At 36.6% G+C, this 17,567-nt stretch overlaps 1 protein-coding gene across 3 annotated transcripts; it reads left to right on the top strand.

Moving 5' to 3' along the window:
- Window positions 1-6,253: 6,253 nt before the first annotated feature.
- On the top strand, window positions 6,254-17,120 carry LOC132280229 (G-box-binding factor 1-like). 3 transcript variants are annotated; one of them, XM_059782406.1, is made up of 13 exons: window positions 6,254-6,461; window positions 8,787-8,846; window positions 9,879-9,998; window positions 10,121-10,168; window positions 10,252-10,341; window positions 10,453-10,542; window positions 10,828-10,997; window positions 11,097-11,154; window positions 11,432-11,480; window positions 11,565-11,800; window positions 14,833-14,910; window positions 15,072-15,197; window positions 16,777-17,120. In XM_059782406.1, the coding sequence occupies exons 3-13, from the start codon at window positions 9,939-9,941 to the stop codon at window positions 16,960-16,962; spliced, it is 1,191 nt and encodes a 396-aa protein (XP_059638389.1). In that variant the 5' UTR covers window positions 6,254-6,461; window positions 8,787-8,846; window positions 9,879-9,938; the 3' UTR covers window positions 16,963-17,120. The 3 variants fall into 3 exon arrangements, with proteins under 3 accessions (XP_059638389.1, XP_059638387.1, XP_059638388.1); XM_059782404.1 differs by having other exon boundaries at window positions 6,255-6,461; window positions 11,562-11,800; XM_059782405.1 differs by lacking the exon at window positions 8,787-8,846 and having other exon boundaries at window positions 6,256-6,461; window positions 11,562-11,800.
- Window positions 17,121-17,567: the final 447 nt, after the last annotated feature.

Here is a 17,567-nt window from a genome sequence, read left to right as displayed (position 1 = left end):
CGACATTCATCACATTATATTAGTTGTGGACTTAGAGCATGTATTGTATAGGTTTCCAAATTTGGTTGTGCTTGGTAGATAGTTGATTATCTTGCATATTCCTGTTGATATATGCGTTGTTGCACAACTTGTTGATTTTGGAAACTTGGGGATGTCGTTGTTTGACTATGGCTAGGACGTGGTTCTAGTACGGGGGATAATCCCTCTATATGGTCTAGTGCGCACATAGGGAGATTACCCATGGGCTAGTAACCCTAAAGTAACTATGTTGTCGGTCTGATCCGGCGTGACGTCCGAGTATCCACTTTGTTTGATTTCGCATTTTATTTTCAAGTTGATAACTAGATGATGTTGTAACTTGTTGTTTCTTATTTGTCGTTCCATTTTAAGTTACAGGATGTTAACTGTGCGAAATTGTGCTTTATGCTTTGTATTGGAAGTTCCAATGTTGGTTAAATTGCATCGATATTGAAAATCGTGTTTTGACTTTCTAATAAAGCTTAGGATTGATCATATTGATTCATTTATAACATAGACGTTAGGTGGCATGAACCACTACTATTATTTTGTGCTTTAGATTCTAAATTGATGGCTTTGAGAACTTAAACCTTGTTGCATTGTATAACATGCTCTTTTGTTGTTGAATTGCATGGATAATGTGATTCTTGTTAACTTGTATTCAAATATGCTTTTGTCATGTTGTATGGATTACTCTAGACCTAGTTCAATTGTATTGAAAACGCAATTCATGTTAATCTATGCTCAAGCATTGTTCTTGTCGTGTTCTTTGGATTATCCCAACCATGATTCATTTCATACACGTATGTATATCATGATTCTTGTTGCTTAGACTCTAAGGTAGCTTAGGATGCTCCCCGAGTCTCACTTGGACATAGACGTTAGGTGGCATGAGCCCCTTTAACATGTTTCACCTTAAGGTGATAAATTTATAAAATGCTAGGTCGATGCATGCTCATCTCCTACGAGTAGCTTTATGTTACTCACCCCTACGATACTGGGGCATATTTCAGGTACGAAGACTTGGTTCGTGACGCCTAGCATTCCTTGGATGTCGTGTAGCTTTCAAGTTTCCATTTCATGCAAATGTTAGCATGAAATGTCATTTTGTAGACTTATATGTCAAAATATGTATATTTGATTCCATGTATGTAATGTGTACTTAAGTACACTCCTTTCAATGTATTTGATATGTATGAGATGAGGCCGGAGGCCAATGACATGTATATTGTATTCTATGCAACTTTTTAACTTCATGAAATGTTATGAAAACCTTAAAAAATCGCAAGTCATTACTTCACCATGGTTGCATCGGGTGTGGGAATTCCATTCTCATTCTTTCATAGGGTCTCATAAATCATGTTTGAAGTGTGGCCAAGGGCCAAACGGTCATTTGATCCCGTTTTGTATTTTTGGATTCCATGTTTTCCATTCCAAGTCCATTTTTTCCTTTTTGCCCGTTAGGGGGTCGGATTTTGCATCGGCTATATTTTTAAGTTGTGGACCATTATAGCACGTCCAAATAGGTAAGTTACGTTTGCGTGCATGGTCGTTTCTGGGCAAAACCTTATCGTTTGTGTTTTGAGCCTCCTACGATTTCATTTTGCGTTTTCGTTGCATATTCTGATCTAGGGGTATTCTAGACTTTTCAATTCAGTTGTATTTCCTTCTTTCAATATGGTTGAATAGAAAACATGATTTTAGGGGGGGTTTCTTTTTCATATTTTTCTAGAAAATGTCGTCTTGGCATCGGAAATCGCTTACAAAGTTCAGCTTTCAGTTTTCTATTTAGCAGCTTTTTCGACCCTCTGGACCAGATTTCTTGGGAGGGAATTTTGGGCATTTTGTATTGAGTTTTTTTGAATTCTCTGGTGAGTCACGTAGAAAACTCAATTTTGAGGGGGGTTTCTTCTTTGTGTTTTTGCAAAAAAATTCATCTAGGCCTCCAAATTCAGCCTCTATTCTGGATTTTTCTGAAAAATGACCCCATAGCAGCTTTTGGGCTGCTGGCAGCCGTGTGTGCGCCCAGCGAGCGCGCGGCGTGCATGGGCGTGCATGGGGGCTGTCATGGCCCCCCTCGTCAGGCCGTCGTGACGTCAATTCTTCTTTTGAGCTTTTCTCCTTCGTCTGGACTCCGATTCAAGTGAATTTTTTTTTGAACTTGACTAATTTTTTGCTGTCTTTCCAACGGTGTGCTCGGTTGCACCCGGTTCTTCCTAAATAATTACCAGTTTATCCTTTTTTGCCTTAAGTGCTCGTTTTTCTTCGTCATGCCGTTTCTCCTTCGTCCGGACTCCGAATCATGCGATTCTTGAGTCCATCTTGATTAGTTTTTTGTTGTCCTTCCAGCGGTATGCTCGGTGGCACCTGAATCTACAGTTTTCAGAAATGACTATTTTGCCCCTGGGGGCTTCTTTGTCATATTTTTGATTTTTTGCTTCCGCATCAGTTCTTGTTGAGTTCCACGACCTCATGGAAGGTCACTTTGACTTCTTAGAGTCTTGTTTTCTATCTTCGCTTCCGCATTCGGATCCGTTATCGGATCATCCTTACGGTTCATCACAGGACACGCTGGCCTAAACACCAGGGTCGTCACAGAAAGGGTGGCAGCCAAGGAGCTCCCACGGTTGCCGGCCAAGAGGTGGAGAAGATGAGTGAAAAAGTGATTTTTCACTTTATGACTTTCTATTTATAGTAAGTCCCAAAAAGTGCCCCGAAAAGGGCCCCGCCGGGTCCGGAAAAGTGAATTTTGAGCAAACGTGCTCAAATGGCAAAACTCCGTGAACAAAAAAGATTCAAAATGAGAAAAGATGAACAACGGAAGAAACGGCGTCATAAACTGAGCCTCGACCAGAAAGTTATGCCCCGAACAAGTTCGGCTGCAACCGGGTCCAGAAACTCTGAAACTGAAAAAAAAAAATGACCAGAAAAAAATTCCAAGAGTCCATGACTCGACGAAATGTGAAAATGAATCCCATACGAGGATCCAGGCTCCAGACGAGACATTTTGTAATAACTTTCGTTAATTGCACAATGGCCCCTACAAAAAGGGTTAACTGCGAAACTGCCCCAGAATGAAAATATCTTCCAAAAGATTTTTTCTTAGATACCCCTGAAATAAAATATCTTCAAAAGATATTTATGAAAAACACCCTAAGAAATGAAAAAGATTCTGAAGAATAGTGCATCTATGCCCCTGTGGACACCGAGAGCAACTAGAGTACTTTCTTACAAAAGTAAAGATACGTATTTCGAGGAAACCACTGAAGATGAAGGTATGTGAAGTCAAAAACTAACTCTGAGCACGAAAAGTGAGGTTTTGCCAAACAAGTGACAAAAGGAGATAAGACAGAATAGGGAAAAGGACGAAATAGCGCATAGTGTCTGAAAAGTAAAAATGCAGAAATGACTCGGTCCTCAAAGGAAGTTATCAATCCACGGAAAAGAGTTTAGAAATCATTTCCAAGCACTCGAGACGACACTAAGAGACAAGAAACAGAGTTCAGAAAGGAAAATTAAACGAAAAAATTTCATTCGTAAAATTTCAGGAAAAAAGAAAGGGAGGTAAATAACCGGGTCGTTACATTATTATTAGCCTATCATTTACTTTACCTTTTAACATTTAGTTCTTTAGTTTTTCATTCCAATCAAAAGTTTGCAATTCATTCATCACTGTAATCATTTCAAATATCAATGAAGAAATGGTTGCAAATTCAGGTCTAATTGTTGTTTTATTAATCTGCTTTTAATTGTTATCTTTGAATGTTTGAAATCCTTTCTCAAAAGCAATAACAACCTTAAGGAGAGGGTCATTCTTACTCTCAAACTTTCGCCTGAACCAAATTTGGTCAAAGACCCAACCCGATAGGAATAATTTGGTAAGAAATCTCTGAGTCCCTTAAGACTCTGACACGCCAATGTAATAGGTCAACCAACTATTGGTTTGTTGAGATTTATATATCCTGGCATAGCGAATTCTTACTTGGATAGTAGAAACATATGTTCCTTACGTTAATCTGAAATGATATTTATGCTTTATACAATTGGTGAATGCAAATGTATTGTGTTTCAGATTATGGAATTAAATGTATCCACTTGATTACAACAGATATTTATATGTATGTGATTGCGATCAATACAAGAATATAAATAGCAATCATAAATAGTTCGTAGATAATAATCAATGATGGATTCTTAATTAACTAAGAGTTGAACCTGATCCGCGATATGTTAAGATATATTGCGAGAGCCGTCGTATGCAATTGCTCCCTATCATCGTCGTGGCATTTGACTTTCAAGTATGAGAGAAGCATAGACTCTTTTGTTAATCAGTAATTATTTTGATTTGTTCGGTGGAGCCTTCAGGATCCAATAACCGACACTTTGGATAATTATGTAATTAATAGTTAGAGGGTTATATTCTCAATATTTGCATCGTTGCTACTTGTATTTATTTTGTGTTGATTATGGTTGATCACAAAGTAACTTCGAAGGCCTCGTGTGCTTTAGACAAAATAGTTTTTATGTATCTATTTAATAAATTATTCTTTTTGTCAAAATATATTTTATTATGATCAAGTCGGGAAATAATTAAGGAACCAAAATAAATATATTAATTGTGCAGTCGGATTGATAGCTTCAATTATCCAATAGTTAATTATGCATAGAGTGGTCAAAGTGCAACATTGACTTAGTGGTTATTTACTATTTGATTAGAAGTCAATTAATTTCTTTTAGTGTAATATAAATTAATTTATGAATTAATTGAATTAGGTTTATGGTTGTTGAACTGAGTTAACAATTATTAATTCATTGGAGCCAAGAGAATAGTAAGCCCAAAGGATTCTCGCCAATAACCCAACTTGATATTGGAGGCCCAATAAGGATTGGAGTTATCACTTTTATTTGTTGAGATTGAGAATTATTAATTCCACTCCTTGTGTTTATATATACATGAATGACGTGTATCATTAGGAAGCCTTTGGGCACCATTAGAATTTGGGTTGGAGTGCACTTTTTTCTTCAAGGAGCTCTCACAAGCTATGCATGCAAGGTCATTCATGGATGCATATTGGTGATTCCTAAAGACAAATCCACAAATAAGGAAAAAGAAGGCCTAAGGATTGTAGATCAAACTTCTATAAGTGAGAACATTTATTTTTGTGGAGATTTGTGAGGTTTTTTTTAAAGTTTTTTTGTAAGTTTGCCAACTCTATGTGATGAACATCATTATTTCTTCAATTAAAGTAGCATTTAAAGATGAATCAAGATCCAAAGATTAAAAGCTCTCTCTAATATTTGAAAAACTCCATTTCCCTAACATGTTAACGGCCACCTCAGATTACTTTATGAGCTATTAAATATTACTAAGTTTCTCTTACAGACACACGTAGACACAAAGGCAATGTTACATGCTCTAGTCACATCTTTTTCTTTTCTTTTTTTTGTAAGAAAAGATTTGGGTTTTAAGGAATTTGTTGCCAGATTATAGGTGAGTGTTGTATCGATTGTGCTATCCTTTTCAAACTCAAACCCGAGTCTTATCTGGGTTTCATCTATTGGATATCCATTGTGTTTATACTCTTCATTTTATGGATTTTTTTATATGTTTCTTCTAGGTATTTGGACCATTTGGTCCTTGGTCTTCCAAGATACCGATTTGCGAATTTATGCCTTGAACTTGGTAACAGTGATTTGATCTTAGAATTATGTCGCAGTTCACATAAGCAAGGTGGAAAAGAATCAAAACATCGTAGGTGTCATGGTTGGTGGATGGTGATTGTGGTGGTGGAGGAGGGGGAGAAGAGAGAGTCAACAAAGAGCGGAACTATAACGTGGGAAAATATATAATTTTACAAGTAAAATTTTATATTTTTTATTATTAAATTATTGAAAATATAATGGTAAAATAGTGATATCAATATAATTAGGCCAAACTTTAAAGAGATAAGTGTATTTAACCCTACCTTATCTCACCTAATAAATTCTATTATTTTCATTTATCCATTAAAAAGTCAAGAGTTATACGCGGACTCCTTATCTTAAGACACATATATTATTTTAATCCGGTCCTCCCAAGTATTATGTTGACATGTGTACAATTTTTTTAAGAAAAAAGATTATGATTTAAATTTAATTTATTTATTTATTTAAAAAAGACTTACTCCGAATTAAATTGAGACAAGAGTGGTACAGTAACTTGTAACACAAAGACTGATAATGTTTCTAGTATTTCGAAGAACCTTTCTGATCCGTACAGATATAGAAGCCTGAACCCTAACTTGTTTCTCAGCCGTTGATTCTTAAACACCCAACGCCCAACCGCTCTCTGTCTCTTTCTCATTCACTGCCCATTTATATCTATCGGAACTCCAGAACAAAGAAAAACGATCCGTTGTCTCTGTCTGTACACCTGGCCCTCCACCTCACTTCTTCGTTACGACGTAAGAATAGCTCTCTCTCTCTCTCCCTCTCTCTCTCTCTATACATATATATTTATATATATATATTTGCGGTATGTCGTTTGTTTCTGACATGTGTTCCTTAATTTAACAACCAGGCGTTGGATTTCTGTTTCTGATAATATTTGATTCTGCTTATGTTCAATTTCTCAGTTCTTGAGTCTTTCTTTCTCAAAATGGAAATATTTCGTAGAAGGCATGTTTATATTCACACACCCATATGTGTGTGTGTGTGTGTATATATATATATATAATTTCAGTGGTTCTTAGTGATTATATACATGTGTTTTGCATTAGAATCTACCATTTAGCAACGAATTGTTGTGATGAACTAATATGGGTTTGAGTGGGTTAATAGATTTCCTTTTGATAACAATAATAAACTCTCTGTTTCTGTACCAAATCACATGAAACTGGGTTTTAAAGCCCTTTAAATTTCTAGGTTATGAGTTTATAAAATTTGGGAACACTAACTACTAGAAAAGTGGTAGATTTTTGCAAATTCAGGCTTTGTTCATTGGAGCAAATGGAGTGACTAGTGAGGTATGAATACATAGTCAAGGTTCTGAAAATTGAAAGCTGTTCACTGGTTAAAGGAATTGCCACAATTAAAAAGCGTAAAATGTATATCAGGGAATAGAGAGAGGGGATATGATGATATTGGCACTTCACTCCTCTAGGCACTCTACTTGCTTTGTTTTAACAACTAAAATGACAAATTTACCCCTCAAAAGCTAGTGGAGATTAATAAGTGTAGAGAATTGGAGTGCCTTTGAGAAACTGCATTGTTCAGTAGACCTGATATGATTCATTACCTTCTGTTACTACAAATTTCAGGTTGTCACCTAAATTGTAGAATAAATAAAAGATGGCTCCTCGGTATAAAAACATGAACTCCTATGCTTTATTTATATGAAATTTGTTTTATGGGGCATGCTTGTGCGGGTGTCGTTATATTCCCTTAAAAAAGTGTAATGTAAATTGGAAATTAAAATGTCAGGGAATTCACATTCACTAGGGAAATTTAGGGCATTGACCAAAGAGGCACTTAAAGTGATTTGGGAGCCAAAATATATATATATATATATATATATGTAACTATCAAGAAATCAATCCTTTATTTGATTAAACTACTAAAAATATCAGATCCGTGTTCCATTTGCCTGGTGATGAAATTATTTTCACCATTTAGTGGATGACTTGGGTTCAAATCTTATCATCTATCATTAGAGGGTATTAGAGATTGCTATTTGAATTCACATGCTTGTTGCTAATTATCTATTTCACACGGGATAAGTTGTTTTGGGAAAATGTTGGGTGAAAGTGAAACATGATACCAAGCTGCAAATTCTGAAAGCTCTTTCTCGTATCAGTAAAACTTGTTTCAGGGGAGCTTGATGTGGGGCAGTTTGATTTAATTTGTGATTATGCCTTTGTTTAGGTGTCTGAAAGAAATATTAACCATTTTTCGGCATACATAGCGGAAACAAATCATAAACAAGCACACATGATGACACGATATTTAATGTGGTTCGGCCCAACTCAACCTACGTCCACGGAGATATACGTGAAATGTCTACATAACAACTAGACTAGAACGTAGAACATACCCAAACAACGTGGAATATTGGCCACTGCCAGAATTTCCTCTATTCCATGTTTGATCTGGAATCTTTAGTATCTTTATCTTGTAATTTCCAAACTGCTTGAATATGCCTTGCCCCCATAAACCTTACATGCATCAGAGTATGTTCTTTTGAAATTTCTGAAAGTTTATACCTGAGATATCAGAGAGTATCCCGAAGACATTTGTTCTAGTTCAATGTTCTCGTTAAATATAATATTGGTCACCTGATACATTATAACATTCAAAGGAAACCCTTATATGGAATCCATGTGTCTTTTGTGTGCTTCAACTTGTGGGAGTCATTATACGATCTGCGTCTCAAATTTCCATAAAAGAAGATATAAAAGGTTGCTACTGCAAATCTTTAGGCTAAATACCATTGCAATATTTTTTATATTTTTTTAGGTTGCTACTGCAAATCTTTAGGCTAAATGCCACTGCAATATTTTTATTACTGGCATAGAATTGGGAAAAATACATACCACTGATCTTGCTGAAGGCAGTACACACACCCCTCAGGAACCATAATGCCATTAATTTTGGAAATTATATTGTATTAATAGATTGTAGATTCCGTTGATCAAGATGAAAAGGAATTCCAACTAATCATTTATGACCAGTGCCAGGATTCTTCCAAGCCTTTTAATGTCATGAATAGTATTTTTTTCTCTATCTTTCAGCATAACAGAACCTGTTCACTTGAGGGCTGGTGGAGTAAATGGTGGGAAGAGCTCTGGAAGGTATTTTGAAAATTTGATTTTTTTCACGGAGTCGAATATATTTGAAAGGGGCACGATGCCCTTGTTTTTCCACATAAAATAAGAACATGCTCATATGATGGACATCATGGACTACCTGTTGTTTTAGTATACACTTTAGGAAACTGTCTTGTTTCAAAAATTAAAAAAAGAAAAAAATGAATGGAGAAATGTGATGGCAAGAATATAAACTGATCTAGTAGATTAAAAATACATGCATCTGGCATGGCAGTAACTCCATGTTTAGAACGGCTGCTCTGTAGCTACTGGTATGGTAAGCAGAAAAGGGGACTGGGGGCTGTGATATTGCCATATTGGGGTCGGAGAACCATTTTAAGATGGCTGTGTAGCGTTTGAAAACCCTAAGAGTAACAATGTCAAAATGGATGGGAAGCATTACACCAACATACTAAGAACCTCAACGTTTAATTTACCCAAATGTTAAGGGTACATTGGGAATTTTGTTTGTCAACGGTTCCCCAGAAAAACTCCTCAATTTTTGTATACCTTGTCAAAATAGCAGAAATGAGTATCCTGAATTTCCCCTTGTTTTTTGGAACAGAATTTCCAGGAAATGGGAATTGCACATGGCTTTGATAACATATACTAAAGTAATGTGTTTTACCACAGCACAAAAGAGTTTGTGTGACTTCCACATGTTCTCATTAGATGCACCACTTGCATCCTTTGATATCAGTAGTTTGTAGTGCTGGAGAACAACTGACATGTCTACCAAAAGCAAAAGTGAATCATAAGGTTGTTTATCAACTAGTTATACTATATCATAGAACTCATTGCTCAGCAATTATTATTTTTATATTACCTCAAGTTTGAATTGTTATTTCTTCTCGATATGCTGCAAGAGTGCAAGAGTTTTAAGTGGCTTAAATGCTAAGGTGTGAACATCTAGTTGTTGAATATCAAAAGATATCTAAATGTTTCCCTGTCTGAGGCTGCTTATATTCCCTGATTTGATTATTTCCGAATTTTTATGGAGTTCCTTATCATATGCAGGAGCTAGTCGTAAATGGTTGAAATTAAGGTGGATTACGAAACTTCGTGAGCTGCTGAGCAATGAAGGCTGGTGAAGAGAACTCGCCTGCTAAGTCTTCTAGACCTACTGGTTTGACTCAGGTCTCTCTCTCTCTCTCTATGTTTGTGTCTCTGGATCGTGTCATGTGCTCAGTCGCAAAAAGTTCTGCTAATTTTTCTTCTTTATCAATTTTTTATTTATTTATTTGTTTTTTAATCGGCAGGAAACACCAACTACCCCACTGTATCCTGATTGGACGGCTTCTATGCAGGTTTGTCTCGCATTTGGTTTCTTATTATCTTGAACTATATTAGTTTAATAAGCGAATCTTTTTATTAGCTTATCCTTCAATAGGCATACTATGGTGCTGGAGCTACTCCATCTCATTTTTTCGCTTCTCCTGTGGCATCCCAAGCTCCCCATCCTTACCTATGGGGGAGTCAGGTGATTATTTCCGATGTGAAAGATTTAATAAAGTTTGCATACTGTGAAAACTGGCTGGGTCCTTGATTTTCATGAGAAACTCTAATCTGTCTTTTGTTGGTGTTTTTTCAGCATCCTATGGTACCACCATATGGAACTCCACTTCCATACCCAGCTTTCTATCCTCATGGAGGACTTTATGCTCATCCTAATATGGCTGTGGTACCTACTAGTTTATCATTGAAATTTTATTTTAACTTCTAATGATGTTCCCCCACCATCATCACCCCCTCACACATGCACAATTTTCTTTCTTTTCTTTTCTTTTCTTTTTTTTTTTTTTTCTTTCCTTCTCCTTCATGACATTTCTATAACCAGCCAATTTTAAAGAAGGGAAAATATGATATGAACGGGCAAAGTGGGAATTAAGCTTTGTATCCCTACTGGAAAAGATTACAAAATCCTGTGCACAATGTGATTTCTGTATCTATTTCCTTGTGGGCTCAGGGTGCGACTTTGACAAATACAGAGGCTGAAGGAAAGGCATCTGATGGAAACGAACTGGGGTGTATGAAAAAATCCAATGGAACTCCAGGAATCACAGGTTTGATAGGTAGCAAGTCTGGAGAAAGCGAAAAGGCAGCTTCAGCTTCTGGAAATGATGGCGCCTCACAAAGGTGAACTATTCTTTTGCAGAGATATCTTAAAACTCGTTAGTGTTGGTGACTGTTACATTCTATGTTATTTTCTTATCGTCAACAAATGCCTTTCTCCAGTGCTGAAAGTTATAGTGACAGATCATCAGAAGCAAGTGATGAAAATGATAACCAACAGGTATGAATCTATGCTGTCTCTCTCTCACTCACTCTCACCCTCTTCCCCATAAACCTTTATTCTGGACCTGTACATGATTTCAGTTTTACGAACTTGTTCATGGAATCAAAGCTTAGTTCGGTATAGGTTTTGTCCAGGCTGCATAAGCCTTATCCGAACTCTGTTTCTATTTTTTAGCTTTTTGATGACCTTCAGATTAACTTCAAATATTAGGTAGGACTTATTATATGTTGTGAATTAGATTTCTAGTTTTATTTAATTTTCAATTTTTTTCCAGGCATCATCTGCAACTAAGAAGAGAAACTTCAACCAGAGGCTTGCTGATGGTAGTCCTATTTTCTTGAAGAACATTGGTTATGTCTTTGTGAAATTAAATATACCAGTTTTAACTCTAAAATTTTCTTTAGAAGGTAATGTGAAGAATAACGCTGCTGTTCGCTACAATTGTGAAAATCCTTCAACCTTAGTTCAAGGGAAGCCCGTGCCAAAAACCAATTTAAATATTGGTATGGACTTCTGGAATGCATCTGCTGCTGGGGCCACACCTGTGAAAACAAGACTAAATGCATCTGGTGCCTCACCACTGGTGTCTTCTGCTACAATGGTTGGGCGTGAAGGCATATTACATGATCATCAGTTATATCAGGTAAAGTTACAATTGGTTGAGCTGCATAAATACATAACTGTGCACGGGATATTATCCAAATTTGATTAAGCATATATTTTTATTTATATGGATATATGATCCAAAAAATAGTGATTCAAGTTGGTAGGTGAAATTTATGGCAGGTCTAATCGTCTAACTGTATTTGGGGTTGGGGGGGGGGGGGGAGGGGGGGGCGGAATTTTTTGTCCAAGTCTTTTGGGTTAGACGAAATGGTGCAAGAGCATTTTGTAATTGATGTACTTGAAGGGAGACTTCATAAGACATCTAGGAGACTAGCACTGCGAAGTCATAGTTTTAGATAGACAACAAGCATTCTATAGTTTGTTGAGCACAGCTAAATTGGATTTTAGGTGCCATTGTTTGGTCTTTGGTGAAAGTTTGTGCTACCAAGCATGAGAATGCAGGTTTAAGTCCTAGAGCTGACACTTTGTGCAAATGCCTGGTTTTTTGTGAAAATTCAGACTACCAAGCTTGGTAATATAGATTCAAGTCTGAAACAAAGTTGTTAAAGGCTCAAGGCGCACAAAAGCTCAAATGCCTCCTGGAGCCTGAGGCGCAAGGCAAGGCGCGCCCGACCGAAGTAAGGCGCACGTTGAAAAAAAACAAAACAAAACCCACCCAATAAAGTATTAAAGATGCAATAGTATATATAAAGATTGCAATAATGTTTGGATGCTAGAAAATTTGAGTTCATCTTGCAAAAATCACATGGATGTGCTATTACTACTTTTAAGTCAAATCAAATCTAATTTTCATTTAGCACGAATTAAGCATGAATAAAACGTTTTTGCAAGTTGCAAGCACCATGTTTGGATGCATTAAATAGAAATTATGAATTTATCTTGCAAAAACCACAAGGATCAAGGATGTGCTATATTTTCAAATCAAATCAATCTAATTTTCTATAAGCACCATGATTGATTGATTAGGTATATCTCTATTATCTGTTTTAATAAGGAGTAAACAAAAACAATCAGGCGCATCACCAAACACATGCAAGGCAGTAAGGCCCTAATCTACAGAAACAACAACTACGCAAAAACCCCTCAAAAAAACAGAGGACCAACATCATCCAGATTCTAGACAAGCATAAAAATAAATAAATAAAATCTGCCAAAAGCAAAAGGAAAGAACTCAAAGAATAGAGAGCCGAGAGAAGAAGAAGAAGAAAAAAGAAAAAAAAAATCTGACATTCTGACGAGAGAAGAGAAGAGAGAAGAAGAAGAGAGAGAAGGAGGAGAAGAAGAGAGAGAAGAAGAAGAAGAAAAGAGTAAGAGTAAAAAAAAAAATCTGACATTCTGACGAGAGAAGAGAAGAAGAAGAAGAAGAAGAAGAAGAAGAGAATAAGAGAGTAAAAAAAAAATCTGACATTCTGACGAGAGAAGAGAAGAGAGAAGAAGAAGAGATAGAAGGAGGAGAAGAAGAGAGAAGAAGAAAAGAAGAGAGTAAAAAAAAAAAATCTGACAGAGATTTGGTGAGAAGAGAAGAGAGAAGAAGAAGAGAGAGAAGGAGGAGAGGAGGAAAGAAGGAGAGAGAGAAGGAGAACTGACCAGCAGATCCGAGAGGACCGAGACTGAGAGAGCCGGCAGATCCGAGAGCTTCGCAGATATCGCCTTCGCTGCCAGCAGATCTGTCTCTTTCCACTTTTGCTTTTGGTTTTCTTTTTATTTTTTCGTTTTGTAACTCGTAAGTTGTGTAATAAACAAATAAAAAGTAATAATAAACAATTAATAATCAAATAATAAAGAATACAAAACCGAAAAAATAACAAAACAACTATAAAAAAGTTCCCTTTTTCAAGAGGCGCGCCTTCTGTGCGCCTGTGGCCTTGCGCCTGTTATACAAAGGCGGCTGCCCTATTCAACCCCAGCGCCTTAAGCCATTGGAGGCGACATGGTGGCGCCTTGCGCCTCCGGCGCCTTTAACAACTATGGTCTGAAAGCTTTCACTTTTTGCAAATGATGCTAAAGTTAGGTCTGGATCCACTCTTCTTCTTACAGCAAAGCTTGCCAATGGCAAGACTAACAGTGGCCAATTGCCTCTAATTTTGGACTTTCAGCTTAAATAAGGATCCTGAGATGATTGTTGGAGTTTGATTTTTGGCTTGCTTGGTATTCATTGGGTAATGCCTTGGACCTCCCGGGAGTTGTTGGATATTTGGAGGAGCCAATGGGTGGGGTCCCAGGCGCAAGTTTTCTGGAGGGTGATCCCGTTTTGCATTTGGTGGAGCCTTTGGAAAGAGCGGAATAGTAGATCTTTTGATGGGAAGGAGTCCTCCATTGAGGTGCTGAAATTTTCTATTATTTGTACTCTTTTTTGTTGTGGTCAGGGGAGGGACTACTCTTCTATTGAGGAGATTGTTGACTTCATGGGCTCTTTGAGTTCATAGGTTTCGTTTTGTCTTTGTATAGTTTGGGACGCATTCCCCTTTTGAACGCTTTTTAATACATTTTACTTATCAAAAAAAAAAAATCTTGTCTACCACATTTTATGGCATCACAATTGAGGAGAAATATGGTGTTTGACCTTTTTTGAGGTTCGGGTACTTGGGGAAGTTATAAAACAATGTTGTTTGAGGTAGTAATAGAAGAGTTGATAACCTTTGATGTAAAAGATCATGTGGCTGTAGAATGGAATGGCAAAGAGAATTTGCGTGCAGAAATTTTTTTTTTCTCTGCCCTATTACATGTTCTTTGTATGAAGTACTACTCTAGCTTTATACATGTATCAGCACAATGGGAACTGAATTCTTTCATCTACCAAAAAAAAGGACTGAAATGTCTGGTAGTCCTCAAGATTGTTATTTTACCTTTGTTTGATGTTTATTGTGACTGCTCATAAATATTGGCGAATGAGGTTAGTAATGATCAACCTTTATTTGATACCTTTATTCTATGTAACTGAAATATTATTTTCTTCTTCTTCTTCTTATATGTATGTATGTGTGTGTATATATATATATATATATATTTTTGGTTTCCCCCATCAAAATTTAATGCATGCTTTCACAGGATGAACGTGAACTAAAACGAGAAAAGAGGAAGCAATCAAATAGGGAGTCAGCAAGGAGGTCAAGATTGCGCAAGCTGGTGTGAATATATTTAATGAATTATTTGTTATTTATTTATTTTCGGGGTGGAGATTGGATTTGTACTGCTGTTTACATTGTCCATTGTGTTTAAAACTGACACTTGGATGTCTAAAATGCTGTTTCCTTTTATTTTTGTGTGATTGTTGTTGTTTTGACCAGGCGGAATGTGAGGAACTACAAGTAAAGGTGGATAAGTTGAACAATGAGAATCAAACGATGAGGGATGAGATGCAAAGGCTTGCCGAGGAATGTGAGAAGCTCACATCTGATAATAATTCCATAATGGTTTGCTGTTAACCCTTCTATTTTACGTTTGTACTCCAATTTTTTGCATTTTGATTTATTTTCTTTCCTTGTCATGGGTAGAAATCTAGAAGTTAGAAATTTTGATTGCACAAAAATTTTGATTTTGATTTGTTTTTTTAACCTTTCTTTCCTTATCCACGTGGAGAAATCTATAAGTTAGAAATTATGATCGCACAGAAAGTTTAACCTTTTTTTTTTTTTTGGGTTGGGGGGTTTTGGGTGGAGGTGGTTAATGGGGATGGGGTCTAGGCTCAAGAAAAACACGATATTTGAGGGGACTTGAAAGGAAAATTCAACTCGACGACTGAAATATACCACTTTCACTAGGTAGGTCAGGGCTGCAACTTGGGCGGGCTAACTCAGCCCAACCCAAGCCTAACCCGAAAATTTGAAATTTGGGCTTTAAGTTCACAAATCGGGCTCATGTTCGGGTTGGGTTTTGTCAAAACCCAAACATATTCGGATTGGGCTCGGGCTCAACCTGAACCCAACCCAAAACCCAAAATAAAAAATAATAATAATAATTTTTTATTTTTTCATTTTTTTTCTCCTTTCTCTCTCCCCTCTCTTCTTTATCTCTCTCTCTACTGCCATCCCCACACATTCAAGTTAGCAGTTGGAGAGAGAGAGGGGGGCAAGCTTGAGAGTTGAGAGACAGCGGCTGAAGCTTGCAAACGGCGAACACGAACTGGAACAGCGGGGGATGGAAACTAAAAGATCTAGGTTTTGATTTTTTCAACAATCTGAAATGATTTACCGATATGAGTTTTGAACTTTTGATTCTTGCAGACGGATAGATAAAACTGAAATATATGGGTTTTGAAGTTCTTATTCTTGTAGATTTTGTAATTTGCAGTTGCAAAGAGAGAGAGAGAGAGGTGGCAAGTTCAGAGAGAATAGGGATGGAGGCGATTAGGGAGGCTAAAATGATTTTGCCCTAAAAATAATAAAATATAATATATATATATATATATATAAATTTCCGAAATTTTTTTTTTTTTAAAACTCAACCCGTCAACCCGACCCAACCCGTCCGAAAATATTCAGGATGGGTTATATGACCATAATCCATGTTGGATACAATTCGAACTGGCCCAACCCAACCCAACCCAATTCGGGTTGAGGTTGGGTTGGGACTGGGCTGGGTTGGGCCAGCCCAACTTGTAGCCTAGGTAGGTGGTGCCTTTAGGGGTTCTAAACACTCACCTTCACAATTGGAACAATATGCATGACGTTAAACTAAACCATATTACATCGGTTCATTTGAGTTAATCTTATGTATGGCTGACTTAAATTTTTTATTTCATATGATGCCTGGTATGACCAACCTAATAAGCCTATAAATGGGGAAATGGACTTGAAGGGGGGAGAGACATGGAACTTCGGAACCTCTGTGCTTGGCTGAACCTTTTTAAGAAAAAGTGGACAAATTCTATTAGCAGTTGGAAGTTCTGAGTTGTCCAAAATCTTTTTCCTTTTTTCAAATCTGAATGTCATGACATAATGTGTCAATAAAGACTTGGTGATATATTAATGGAATTGATTAATGATGAAACAGGAGGAGCTGGCTCAGCTATACGGACCTGATGCAATATCGCTCTTTCAAGGTAGCCATCACAATGGAGCTCTCCAATCAGTTGATGGTGATGACAACAGCCTTGGACCAGACACATCAACAGAAAACAACTCCAACTCCATATCTGGTCAGAATGGACATTTCTCCAACGGAAAGCATGATTCTTAACACAGCACAAAATTTTCTGTCTTTTTAGCTCTAATTTAGAACACGTACCCACCTTTTATTATTAGTATACTTCTATGAATACTTGCATTGAGTTCGATACTTCTTTGTAAATCGTTGTGACTGATTAGATCAATTCAATGGTAAAAGGGTTTTCGGCACATCATATTTGCAATAGGTTGGTGGGTTCTTCTTAATTTGCTTATCTGCAATTGGTTTGAGTGCTTGCTGTCAATAAGTAACAATGGCTGGATGTTTGTAGAGACTGTACGTTGAAACTATTAGTAGGCCCGTAAACAGATCGGATATGGACAGGTTCAGACATAATCCGATAAGAGTTGTAATATATGATCCCATCTTGACGAATTATTTATCATTAAATCCATATATAATTTTGTTATTAATAGGATGTCCAATTTGATAACTGGATTTGAAAAATATTATTTCTGAGATTAGAAAACAATGATTAGGAAAAAAAATGATAGAAGTTAGAGAAGAAAAAATAAAATATAAAAAAATAATAATAGAAAAGTAGGTATTTGACTTTTTATTATTAAAGAAAAATACAATAAACAGAGACAAAATAGAGAGGGAAAAGGAAGAATTTT

This window comes from Cornus florida, unplaced genomic scaffold, assembly GCF_030987335.1.
Source record: "Cornus florida cultivar Cherokee Brave unplaced genomic scaffold, ASM3098733v1 CherokeeBrave_3.0.0_Hap2_Chr10, whole genome shotgun sequence".
In the NCBI taxonomy this organism is placed as follows: domain Eukaryota; kingdom Viridiplantae; phylum Streptophyta; class Magnoliopsida; order Cornales; family Cornaceae; genus Cornus; species Cornus florida.
The sequence above is the reverse complement of the archived record's forward strand: the minus strand, read 5'-3'. Positions and strand labels throughout refer to the sequence as shown.